The sequence below is a fragment of the Opisthorchis viverrini genome, assembly GCF_000715545.1.
Source record: "Opisthorchis viverrini unplaced genomic scaffold opera_v5_37, whole genome shotgun sequence".
NCBI classification, from domain to species: Eukaryota; Metazoa; Platyhelminthes; class Trematoda; order Opisthorchiida; family Opisthorchiidae; genus Opisthorchis; species Opisthorchis viverrini.
Window position 1 is genome coordinate 981,672 of NW_008751693.1, and position 12,155 is coordinate 993,826.

General features: G+C 46.8%; 2 protein-coding genes across 2 annotated transcripts in view; one reads left to right on the forward strand and one right to left on the reverse strand.

Annotated features, from left to right (window-relative positions):
- Positions 1 to 7,532, reverse strand: part of T265_02835 (hypothetical protein) — a gene marked incomplete at both ends in the record, with an annotated part of 22,738 nt that extends 15,206 nt beyond the window's left edge. Inside the window, 4 exons of the mRNA XM_009167179.1 lie at positions 6,981 to 7,139; positions 7,173 to 7,259; positions 7,292 to 7,362; positions 7,397 to 7,532. Coding sequence (XP_009165443.1) covers positions 6,981 to 7,139; positions 7,173 to 7,259; positions 7,292 to 7,362; positions 7,397 to 7,532 — 453 coding nt within the window. The remainder of the gene's footprint in view (positions 1 to 6,980; positions 7,140 to 7,172; positions 7,260 to 7,291; positions 7,363 to 7,396) is intronic.
- Positions 7,533 to 10,755: 3,223 nt separating this feature from the next.
- On the forward strand, positions 10,756 to 11,100 carry T265_02837 (hypothetical protein; the record flags this gene model as incomplete). The annotated part of the gene is made up of 1 exon (XM_009167181.1): positions 10,756 to 11,100. The coding sequence occupies one exon, from the start codon at positions 10,756 to 10,758 to the stop codon at positions 11,098 to 11,100; it is 345 nt and encodes a 114-aa protein (XP_009165445.1).
- Between the last annotated feature and the right edge of the window lie 1,055 nt (positions 11,101 to 12,155).

Below are 12,155 nucleotides of genomic sequence, written 5' to 3' on the forward strand. Positions count from 1 at the left end.
TTCCCGTGACCCATCTTGCGTTTAACTGAAGATATTGTAAGAAATGGCGGTACATCGATATGTGTGACGTTAGTACTGTGAGTATCTTGCTAGATTCCGTGGAAACGAGTCAAGAGAAATCAAACAATGACTTGGCAGAGAAGCATGAAAGCCATAGTCCCGGATACGGGACACATCGAGTGTTAGAGATATTGTCAGACATGGCCCAGTCGCGCCATCTATGGCGCTGGTGCATCCAAGCGATTGCATTAAATTCAAAGCCCCCTCCCAATCTCCCCAACTGAAAGTTCACTGACAACACTGTATTTGCGCGTGAATTATATCTACTACCGCCTCCAACGCGCAGCTACCTACCCCATCTCCCTATGTCATCATAGAACGAAATTGCGGCAGCTAAAACCATTGTGTGGCAAGTACGCGGTTCTTATACATGACGATGATGCTGATCTTCACCGGGTGGCTGATCGAGCTTTGAATATAATTGATTATTGTGGTTGTGCGTCAGTGAAGCATCAGTGTCAGCAGTGATGTTGGTGATGACGATGACGTGTCTAGTTGAAAACGCTGCAAGATATGGCTGGTAATCAATCTCAATGGTGTTCATGTTGTCAGTTTCCACCCAGATTGTCCGAATGAGTGACTGGAGGTGTGGACACCTCGGAATGATTGTGTTAGGCCGGCATTAAGTCACTTCGCCAAACACTTTTATTCTTCTCTTCGCAATAAGGCTCCCAAATAACTTATGGTTGTACAACAGCGAATAACATGTGTTCGAACACCAACGCTGTGGTTTTAATAATAATAATAATAATAATAGTAAACTCTGAGAATACAGGGAACATATTGTATTTATAGACTACCGGGGTACTCTTGGTCAACAGAGTAAAGAATACCAAGGAATACCAAGATTGTGGGTCAATTATAAATGTACTGTTCGGGCACCTGATTAAGTGTTAAGATCTACAACGAAATCACTATCAGGTCGAAATTCCGGCTGCTGCTCATGATTTTGTACCTCGTGGATCAACGTTATACGATTAATAGGTGACATTAACAGTCTTGTTATGACGGGAGACAAGCTGATTCCCTGTGAACGTCACAATCACAATCGGACCTTTCTTGAAAATGACAATTTACTCATTGACTGGGGGAGCCTCCTTGTCCAAAACAGAGGCAAATTAGATGGGCTAATGCTGAGTGAGAACTTTGCCCCGACCTTTGAACAATTGGGTTAGGATTCCATTCCGACTGAGGACTCAGTTGCGCTTGCCAGATGCGTTATGACAAACGTCCGAGACCGAGAGTTGTTCTGAGAACCTTGTTGATCTGCAATACGCAGACGACGTTGTTATCATTCATGAAGAACAGCAGGAAGCGCAAGTGTTACTTGAAAAGCTGAAAAATGTCATCCAGTCTTTTCGAAGTGCTTCGCGCTCACGAAGTGCAAATCCCTGCTGCAGGACGCAGTTTTTGAACATGCCCCTAATAGTTCAGAGTGACACTGGAAGTTGTGGAAAACCATACGTATCTCCGAAGTTGCATTAGTTCTGACGGCAATGTGGTAGACGAAGTCAACGCACGAATCCCAAAGACCCGAATTGCGATCGCCAATTTGCTCCACTTTTGGTGTTAAAAGAGCGTGTCGCTGGGTCTCACGACACGTACATTTCAGACTACAGTGTGAGCTGTATTGTTGCACGGCTGCCGAAATTGACCGGAAGATAGGAGACATCTTCACATCTTTGACCATCGATGCCACATGATTATAGCTTAAGTCGGCTGGAATCAAAGAAGTGGAAATGAGTTGACCAGGAGACGTGTTGTTGATGAGCCAGAAGATACCTCACGCAAAAAATGCATCCGACACTGGAAATTAAGGTGATTGGGCCATGCCGAGTTACCATCTGCCGACAACACTGCTGTTTTCCGTACCTAAGTCGGAGTGGCGGAAACCTAAAGGCGAACAGAAATTGACATAACAGAGGGGAATCATATTATCAAAAGCTTAGATGCTGTTGATGCTGCTTGTTCACCAGTACGGGCTCTATGTGACCTTCACTGTGCTTGACTGGAGACACGACATGGTTATTGATCGACGTCAATGGCGTTCATGCCGTCGGTTTTTATCCAAATTACCCGACCGTGTTAGATGTACAGGCACCTCGGATATCTGTGGTACGCTAAGCCTTGGTCCCCTATCTGTCCGAATTTTCCTTTTCGTTATATTTATCCAAGTAAAATAACATGGTTCTAAGGCGCTGATCCAGTGTTGCCATCAATAACGATGATGACATATAATGTGCGGTGTAATTCCAATTCTAATGTAGGCCAAGAATTCGACCGGAAGGCATCAAAGTGACACAGGAAGTACTGTTTGAAGTGCTCAACCAACGAAAGGGTAGTATTTCAAGTAAGTTTGGGCTCATCCACATGGAATATACTGTAACTTGTGGTATGTATTAACTGGGATACCCTGAGCGCTCAATAAACTTCTCACCTACTTGCCGAATGACCTGTATCCACTGGGCTTCTCGGTCAAATTACACTTAACATCGGACAAACCGCCGAGCTACGTCATATTAGGCGCTGGTGGGAACATTTTCCCGCGATTCGGAGAATGCCATCAATTTATTGATACCCAGTGCCTCAGCAAAGCTCGCTGTACTGTGACACTGACGAAATCTCCACCAATGTGCGAAAATGTGGATATCGCGCTCCAGTGTACACAGACATCCAACGGTGGGTCAGTTGGAAGCCCAAATGTGTCTGACTTCAATGACTCTGAAACTCCAAACTGTTATGCAAGGTGCCCAATTTATTTTATCAGCCATAAACCGCGTACCACAAGAACCCTGGTTCCAGCTGCTACAGTTTCGACTACCAAAAAACGGGACAGCGTGGGACATACAGCCAAGCTTCGGAGGTGATGTAACATCCGGTTAGTTCGGAAACTGGGTAGTTACACACTGAAGGCGATATCTTTGATGCATGAGCGCCATTGACTACGCGATTGGGCCATTTCTGCCAATGGCCTTAACCATTGATGGGTTGAGTCCCGGGGTCCTGATCTAGGGAGGCGGCAGGTGCCGACCCGACCAAGTTTATTGGTTCAAGGGGAGTATCTTGTAAAGCCAAATTTGTTTGCAAATGAGTGTATTTCGCCAAGTCCGTGCGATTTGGTTTCAAGTAGGAAGCGTTCAGCTGTAGCACCCTTCTGGTGCCTAGCTGCCATGCCATCCGAAGGAAGCACGAGGGCTGGGATATTGCCAGGTTGCCCAAGCTTAGACAGGGGAAGTCGAGAGGCAGAGGTCGAGGTCGAACCACGAACCTTCCGCTCAGTAAATTTGCGCTCTAACCACTTGGGCCATGTCGTTTCAAGTAGAGTATAAGGTTGACGGGAACTCGGGGACCGCGCCTATCCGATGAGCCCCAAGAAGGGCGAAACAGGTCGAGGATTGTCGAAGAATTTTCAGCAACCATACGAATAGTGTATTACATCTTTATTGGTTAGCGTTTTCATAATCCGTCGCCAGGTCATACAGTGTCCACCTCTCGGTCGCTTTCACTCAGCACAGGGCTGGGCAAAATGAGCTCTGCGAGGCAGACAGTCTTTTGGAATGCGGAGTACATGTCCTAACCAGCGTAACTTATGAAGCGTGAGTAATTCATCCATTGCGGGAGAGTTCCTCCTTCCTAAGATAATCTGGCGTACCTCCGAATTGCTAACCCGATATTCCCACCAGACCCGACCAACGATCGGGAGACACCCTCTGTGTGTAGGGGCCACGTTTTTGACCCATGAAGCAATATGGATCACACTACCGTAGTGTAAACTCTACCCCTGATAGATAAACTTACATCAAGTCGGTGCCATAGGTGTCGGAGGTTGACAAAATCTACCCTGGCCTTTCCTATTCCGGGAATGATCTCATCTCCAGGAAGTTCACCGGAACCTACAGAGCTGCCCAGGTAAACAAATTTATCTACCACGTCGATTTGCTTGCATGCAAAAAGCACGAGGTGTGTGCTTGATCCCACCAAGTCTTGTAGCAGTATTTTACGCTTAGCAGGTGTGAGGCGCATGCCAAAATTTAGGTTATGCAAAACCGCCTGCATTTTGGAAGTATCTGAACCGAGGAGACCAATGCCGTCTGTGATCGAAAGCCACGGGAGCATTTTGACTGCCTTGGTTTCAGAGGCAGACAGAGACATTTTACGGAGAGTATCAATAACAAAGTTGAAGAGGAAAGGTGAGATGGGACAGTCTTGTCTTATACAACTGGACGTGGTGAACTCAGACGAAAGCTTCCCATATACTCATATGCGTCCACAGGAGTTCGCACACAGTGACCTTATAAAGGATATCGATTTGGAAGAGATACCTTTGATCTCCACACAGTCAAAGTTTTTGGTGATCGGTGGAAGCAAAATCAGATTTAAAATTTTAAAAAAATGGCTAATGTGGGACATCTGAAGGAGAATTCGTCTCAAGCTAGAGATACGGTCGATGCATCCTCGACCAAGAAGAAACCCAGCTTGAGTCTCACAAATCCCTCTCCCACGGTGATGCGATGTGTACATCTCTTAAGTAGCCTCGAAAAAAAGAACAGCGACTATGTGACCAGAATCCATAAAAGTTTTTAAAAATAAGTGACAGTCAAAGATTGATTCACTATGTCGGTAGCTGATGGCGATGTGATTTGGTTAGTGACTGGCCCGCTGCTGACAGGTGCTATGTGACCACCCATCACCATTGAGAGCAACACATCAGTAGTAAGAATAGCCTTTACTCGATTATGCGACACCTTACTGTAAACGTACTGCAGTTGCTTACTGTCTGCCACGCTGCGAAGGTATCGACGATCAAAAGTCTGAAGTTCTACAACCACAGAACGACTGTTCTCAAAATTGCCTTGGACACAGGGCTCTTCCACTCCAGCTGAATTCGCCTATGCTATCACAAGTGACGTATGCCCCCCCCCACCCAAAACCATCGGTCAACGAGACTGCAGCAGCTACAACCACTGTACGACGAGTACGCAATTATTACAGCTAACAATGATTATGGTGGTCACAAATATTGCTAGCGCCTTAGTGTTGAGTTCACTGACCCACTCTGTCACAGCAGAATCGCGACTTACACATCTTCCCAGACAAGTAAACCACTAAACAAACAAATTCGTCTGTTTGACGCTTCGAAGAAGGGAAATTCCACGATAACACTATGCACCCTGCAGATGCAAAATGCAAGGCAAAGCAAACAGCTACTTCCGAAACTCTATTTGGGGTAGATTACGGACTGACGACTGTCAAATAACAGGACGATGTCATTCATACAGCCTAAGTCTATCACTGTTTCCCAGAATTGGGAGTTTGGCGCCAACATTCTTGTTCCCTTGAAATATCCCTTCTTTGATGATACGAATAACAAAACTGGGCAGAAAGACGGATATAGAAGGTAGTCTTAGTGAACAGCTATGGTTGTGGGAAGTTTCGGACGGCTTGAAGTAAACCCCTATACAACCAGAAGTGCGGGAGTAGAACGCACGGAGAATATTTAGACTTCGAGAGAATTCCTCCAAGGTCAGAGGTATGCAGAGCAGCTGACCTAAGGGGTCGATGGCTATTTTAAAGTTGAGAAAGACCGCCATTCTTTGCCGAAGTATGGCACTGCCCAAGTATTTGACGTGGCGTGACGAATGCATTCCCTGTTTCTACTCTTACTTGGTTGTCTCGCATTTACGCCTCACATATAGGGGGTAGACATCGCTGGCTTAACGAAGAACGTGGACGTGTTGCCACGGATATACGGCTTGTGTTTCCGTTATTGAAACAGCAGTGGTGAACTGCTCCGAATAAAGATGTGGTGACTTATTTGTTTCAGTGGTCTGTAATTCTATTACGTTTCCAAATAGGTTCACAGAAACAATGTAAGGCGGAATACAAAGACCTATCAACGTCTTCATGTAGCGCTGGAAGACTCTCACGATGGTCCGGAAACCCAATAGGACTTAAACGCAGGAAGATATTGGCACTTCAGGGATCTGAATTTAAAAAGATACGACCCGAGTTAAGCGCACCCTATGAAAGGTAATTAGAAGGGTCTGATAGACTAATAGACTGGCTTATGGGTGAAGGGAAAACCCATAGCCAGAAGCCTGCTGTAAGAATGAGCTGGTTGAAAACAGGAAACGACAAGTGAAATAAGGGAGGACATGTAGTATTACAAGGAATACTTCGTCTGGCAATATAAGCGCTGGCTTTCACTACACAAGATTTCCAATACTTCTAGCTGACTCACTAACAGACTAGCTCCTGGGAAGACATTTTTATCATCTAAAACAGCTTCTGTGCATTCCTAACTGTACGAACCTCTTCCGTTTCCGCTTCCACTTCTTGTAGCTGACGTCCAGCGAACCGCCTGATTGTGCCGAGATTGATGGGCTGGTGTCCTACATAACGGGTGACAGTGAATGCCCTGAACTTCAGCGGTTTCCGCCTGCACGCCCAATAACTCCACCAGAAGAGTTTCAGTGTGGTGCATAGATATGGTTTTCGCTCCTGGTTACCAGTCACTTGCTACGCAGTAAACGGGTCTTCACAATTATTTCAAACGACGGGTGAAGAAGCGCTTCTACTACCAGATGAAGGCTGGTTCCCTAGGTTTACCAGGGAAATTCTATGAAAACCCACACCGGAAGGGAGCAGGATCTGAGTCGTATGCACTACCGAACGATCAGCATTCAAGAAACGGGCCTCGTGATCAACAGCTTAGCAGCAGCACTGGTGCCCACGATGCCCACACCATTTGAAACCAGTACCACTGAAGAACAACTGATGGTTGATACTGGATTCTACGACAATCTGAAGTGACTTTTATCGACGGGTTAATTCGCAACAACAAACAACAGATTCTACGAAGAACGTCTTCAGCTTGAGCACAAGTACAAACGGTTCGAGAAGTGATACTTGATACTCACTTCGTTATCGCTGACAGGAACCTCGGGATGAAGCAAATTTGCCACCTCATAAAGTAATCCATTGCGAGTACGCTCAAGCATCACAACATACTCGTTGTTCACTTTGATTTCATCGTCGATGAAGGCGGATAGTCTCTTGAGGTCATCAATGGATAGAGGCTAGAAACGATAAATGAGAAAGCTCAGCCATACATAAATGTTCTCATCCGTAACCGACTCTGGGTCAGTTGACAGCCGATCGTATAGTCCTGGCGGAGATGCATTTTGCGTATCTTTTAGCTGCACAAGTGAACTTTTAACTTGAGTCGTACCTTGTACTTTTTGGCTATCGCTTTGCTACACAGGTTTTTAACTTTATTCAGCGTGTCGCCCCGGAATCGGGCTGCAAGGCTATCAGAAATCAACACTATGCACACCTTTGCGCCACTTTTCATCAGCTTCAACGACTCTGTTAACACGATCAACACCTCGGAAACGTTTTCGTTCATTATCTCTTATGCGCTCAGGGTCGCCTCCCTTTTCCAAACGGAACAAATCAATGTCCAGGACCATGGATAACAGTGAGGAGCCACCGTTTGGCGCGAGTGCACAAACAAGTGAGTCACGCTTACTGAACGCTCATTGGTGCAGACGTCTGTAAAGGGTATCGACGGTTTGCCACACAGGATCGAGGCTTTCGCCCAAGCTTCCCAGATGGAAGTTGTTCTTGAAGTTCAACGGCTTTACTCGACCTGATGTATATTCACACATCTATTAAGAAATACACCCCATGGATCAATCATTCTGAACATATATCTATTGAATTGGGGAAGAAGATGTTATGGTGGATTCCCCTCCAAACTTATGCGTTCGTTGTGTTCTCATTACTCACTCTACCTTTCCACATTACCTGTATCATTTGCTTATCATTTAATATATCTGGAGGTGAAGTTAGCAGGTCGACGTCTTGATGGTCTCCATCTATAACGCGAGTGCGAGCACAGCTACCCCACAGAGTCGCACTTATTGGTCAGGCAGACCTAGAACATGGCTATTGTACCTGGAATCTTTGTCCCCCTCGGAGTGATCAGTCTCCCGATCATTAGTATCTCCCGGTGAGTTCACTGCCAAAGGCAGTCACAGAAGTCACTCCCTCTCCAGAGAACTATCTGTGTGACACATCGTACAATTTTCTTGGAGTCACTTCCCCAGAGACAAGCATTCCTGATTGTGCCATATGAATAACATGCGGCTCAGCGCCTAGAAGCTGCTGAAACAACTGTGTATAATTTTGGGCTTATTGGAACTGACAATGTTGAACAAAACTTGGCTTACCATTTCCGGCACAACACTACTTCAATTTTAGCTCCGAGTGACTGCTGAGGGTTGGAGAGTGTGAGGTGATGGAGACTTTGGTGGCGGAGCTGAAGTACCTCCGTCAACAAACTTCCGGTACGTTTCTCACCTAAGTACCGTGAAATCTCACGCAGTCGCTCAGTGATACCATCCTAGGAGCTGTGCTGGATTGCATTCACCAACAAATCACATGCCGCCCCCTTGTTCCGCACCGGGAAGTTTGCCGTTTGGTGCTGCAGATCAATCTCACTGGCCGACAGTACGCGGAACTGTTCAACAGTTTCCGCGGTCACACCACGCCAGCGGCACGTTCACCTCACTTGATGTCCTTCAGTATATGCGTGTGGAGAACGTCTTGTTCAGAAATAACTCACGCACCCGGTTCCTGCAGCTATTATAGGCCAATGTCGCCCTCAGTTCAAAAGATCTCAGTCATCGCCCCTAAACGTTGTCCCCAAGAAGAACTTGACAGTTCGTTACCTGATCTCAGCCAACTAAGTCTCTACATAGACTTTGGTAACGACCGAAATCTCCAGCCCGATAAAATTGGCTCATACTCCAGATACCAATCACAACTCGAGACGCTGCGAGGAAGCCGCGAACAAAAAATTTGGCCCTTTCGGACTTATTCGAAGGCCTGATTGCCTGTATCTACCGCTTACAGTGACCTGTGCAATTGCGCCTCATCTTAAAATGTTGACAACAGCGAGGCATCTATCCAGACTCCGCCAAATGATAAAATGAGCCAAGCTGACAATTTTTCCTCGGTCATTTGATGTACCCAGCCCGCCAACTAATTCGACCCATATCCTCAACTCTGTAGACCATCGCATTCGGCTTATACCTAGCTGCCCAAGGCCGTGCAATCGCTAGCTTGTTCTTTTCGAAAGAGGTGGAGACTGTGTACCCTGCTTTGCTAGCCGTCGGGGCAATCAGGGAAGCCACCGACCAATCTACAGCACTAAGTAGCCAAAACCATCCGCCTCAGTGAGAATCGCCGTTGACTGTTCGACCGTACCTTCAGGCGAGTTTTCCCTTTTGCGCCATATAAACGCATGATTTCCGCTAGGATCATTTTCTTGGTGTCTTCTAAATGCAAATAAATAATACTACACACATATTCGTCAACTTGTCGCCATCTTGACAGAACGTAATATTCACATGGAATAAAAACCTTTTGCTAGTCAAAGGCCGCACCATCTTCTATGCTGCCGAGTGCATGATAGTCACGACATTAACCGACTGCGAGCCCTACGCTCTCATCCGCCCTTTTTTAAGTGACAACGAACGACCTTCAGGGACATCAAAATTCTGGACTCAGCTCAACGCTCATTGACGACACCGTGCGTACTTTCAGCACCGCCGTTTCTTTCGTGAATGCCTCGTCACGCATCTGTACCGACATTGTTCAAATTACAACCTAATCGGAGGCAGCTGTTGCAATTCCAACGTGACGATGCGTTGGTTGAAGAAACCCGGGCGTCCAAGTCCTCGTGCACGCAGATCATGCCCCTTACAAACAATGAATGCGATCTCCTCTGTGACTGTCGCTGGTAACCTTGTGCCCGATGATACCAAGAAGCTTGCGGCACAGCTTTTGGGCCTTGCGGAGCGTCATTCCCGGGAATCCTTCTGGTTTATCACCCAGAGTCTTGTTTGCTCCGGCACTATTCCATGACTTTGGTGCATTGACAAAGGGTTTCCTAACCCGCAAGCACTCTAGCCCTTCACACGTTTCGGTCGCCCGATGTATAGCAAAGACACATCCACGTGAATGTCGTTAAACTCATGCCGTCGCCGAAAACGTGAGCTCATCTATTGATGTATGTACATTGTTCCGTTTCTCCTTCACCATCGATAGCACGACGTCAGTGTTCAATACCGATGCCTCACTGCCGTATTGTCAGTTGTGATTGCCAGGGTTATGCGGGGCATCGATAGCAGACGTCAGTGTTCAATACCGATGCCTCACTGCCGTATTGTCAGTTGTGATTGCCAGGGTTATGCGGGGGCCGGGATACTGTCGGTTCACTCACTACTAGACAGAAGAACGATTAGGGCTCTCAATCAAAGCTTTTGGTTCAAAAGCCTGACTGCAGGGCAGCGGTGTTTTGTGGGAAATACAAATACCTTGCTATTTCTACAGGACAGGTCGCAAAGTGTTCCAACTCACAACCTGAATGACCAGGAGACTGCGCTTGTCAGAACTCTAGCCATGGACCTCCCCCTCGGGAGAGACTGGGAGTCGCAGGGACACTCCACTATAGCTCAATGGGTCGATGAGGTGCACAAAACGCCACGCTACCGTAAGGTCTAGTCTCTTCGTGGAAAATCGTTCTATTTGCCGCACAGATGTTGCGCTCATCCCCAAAGCCGCGACTGCAACCAGAGCTTTGCTTTTCACTGGACAGTGATCTGCAAACCTAGATTACTGTCCAACATGGGGGAAGATCGGTGCCCGCAGTTTGAACCTTCTCTATTCATCTCTACTACCGCGACGTTATTTTTTCATAAGAAGCTGGTGGCAGCCTACCAAACTGGCGCTAATGGTTCCGAGGAATTCTGCTTTAGTCCGTTTGTCCTACTACTTCGTCAAAATGGAAAACCTCCTTCCACTTCTCCTGGGCACTGGAAATGTGGTACAACTGGACCACTAACGCAGCCAAACAGGGTTCGTATAAGACAAGAGTCCATAACATCTACGCGGAAGCTTCCTGCCCGGAAATCGGCAGCCATGCGGTTACTGTCATCCAAGCAAGATCCGAGACCTCCGGCCACCCGCTGAAAATCGATCACCGCAAACGCCCATGTCGGAATAAGTTACGGGTGCGTTGCATACCCTCGGCATCCAGCATGACAAAAGCACTCTAATGTACAGCACCAACAGGCACAATACTTAACTGAAAGACGGGAATTGCGGGACGATTTAGTTCAACTAAACCCAGCTAACCTTCGTTGACTTCGTTGTTTCCGCCTATTTTAACACGATTCACTTGAATCCGGCCCACCAACCACCCATATGGAGTACCATCAACCTCATCAGAACATGCTTGTTTGGCGATTTCTTCTACCATTATTTTGCTCACCGCCACCCGGTGCTCAAAGTAGCTCAGTCTGGGGGACGTGTAGGCCTTCAAAGCGACTCTTACAGAACTTCAGCGAACATTGCTAAGCACACTTGATACCGCTACCCGGCTTGTTCAACTTTTCATCAGGTGTGCTCAGTCGAGCCTGCATATATTTCTCTTGCCCGTTCGTGTGTTTTCACACGTGAAATACGGCGGTTAACAAAAGCCAAAAATACCAGCGTTCTTTCAGAAACAAGAAATAATCCGAAATGTATGTTGAATGTGCATTTAGAAGACACTTTCTCAATGATCACACACTTGTGCGTCCTGTTCCTAAGTTCTGCCGGTCGCCTTCGGTTTACACCTCTATCCTTCCCCATGAATTGTGGATCTGACAAACCGCCTTAACGCAAAACTTTACAGTCATCTGCGGCGCCTAAACGGGAGGTTTCTGCCGAGTATTAAGTCCTATTTCTCCGCTAAAGTCATGCACAACAGAAGTTAAATGATTGTAACAGAAGCTTAAGGCTGTCGAGCGCACAAGTTAGGTTTGACAGGAAACGAAAATGGCGCACCGATTCGTTCGTGACTAAATCCCAAAAAGATGAATGGGGAGAAAATCTTAAGGCCATACCTAAAGCCAGTCACGTCACCTCCACATGGGTCACCTTGGAAGTATCTTTTTATGGTGGTTGATGTCACCGGCATTGGATTACTGTGCGTTGTGCCTTAAGGCGCAGTTTTGCACCTACCATTGTCTTGTTTCACTGGG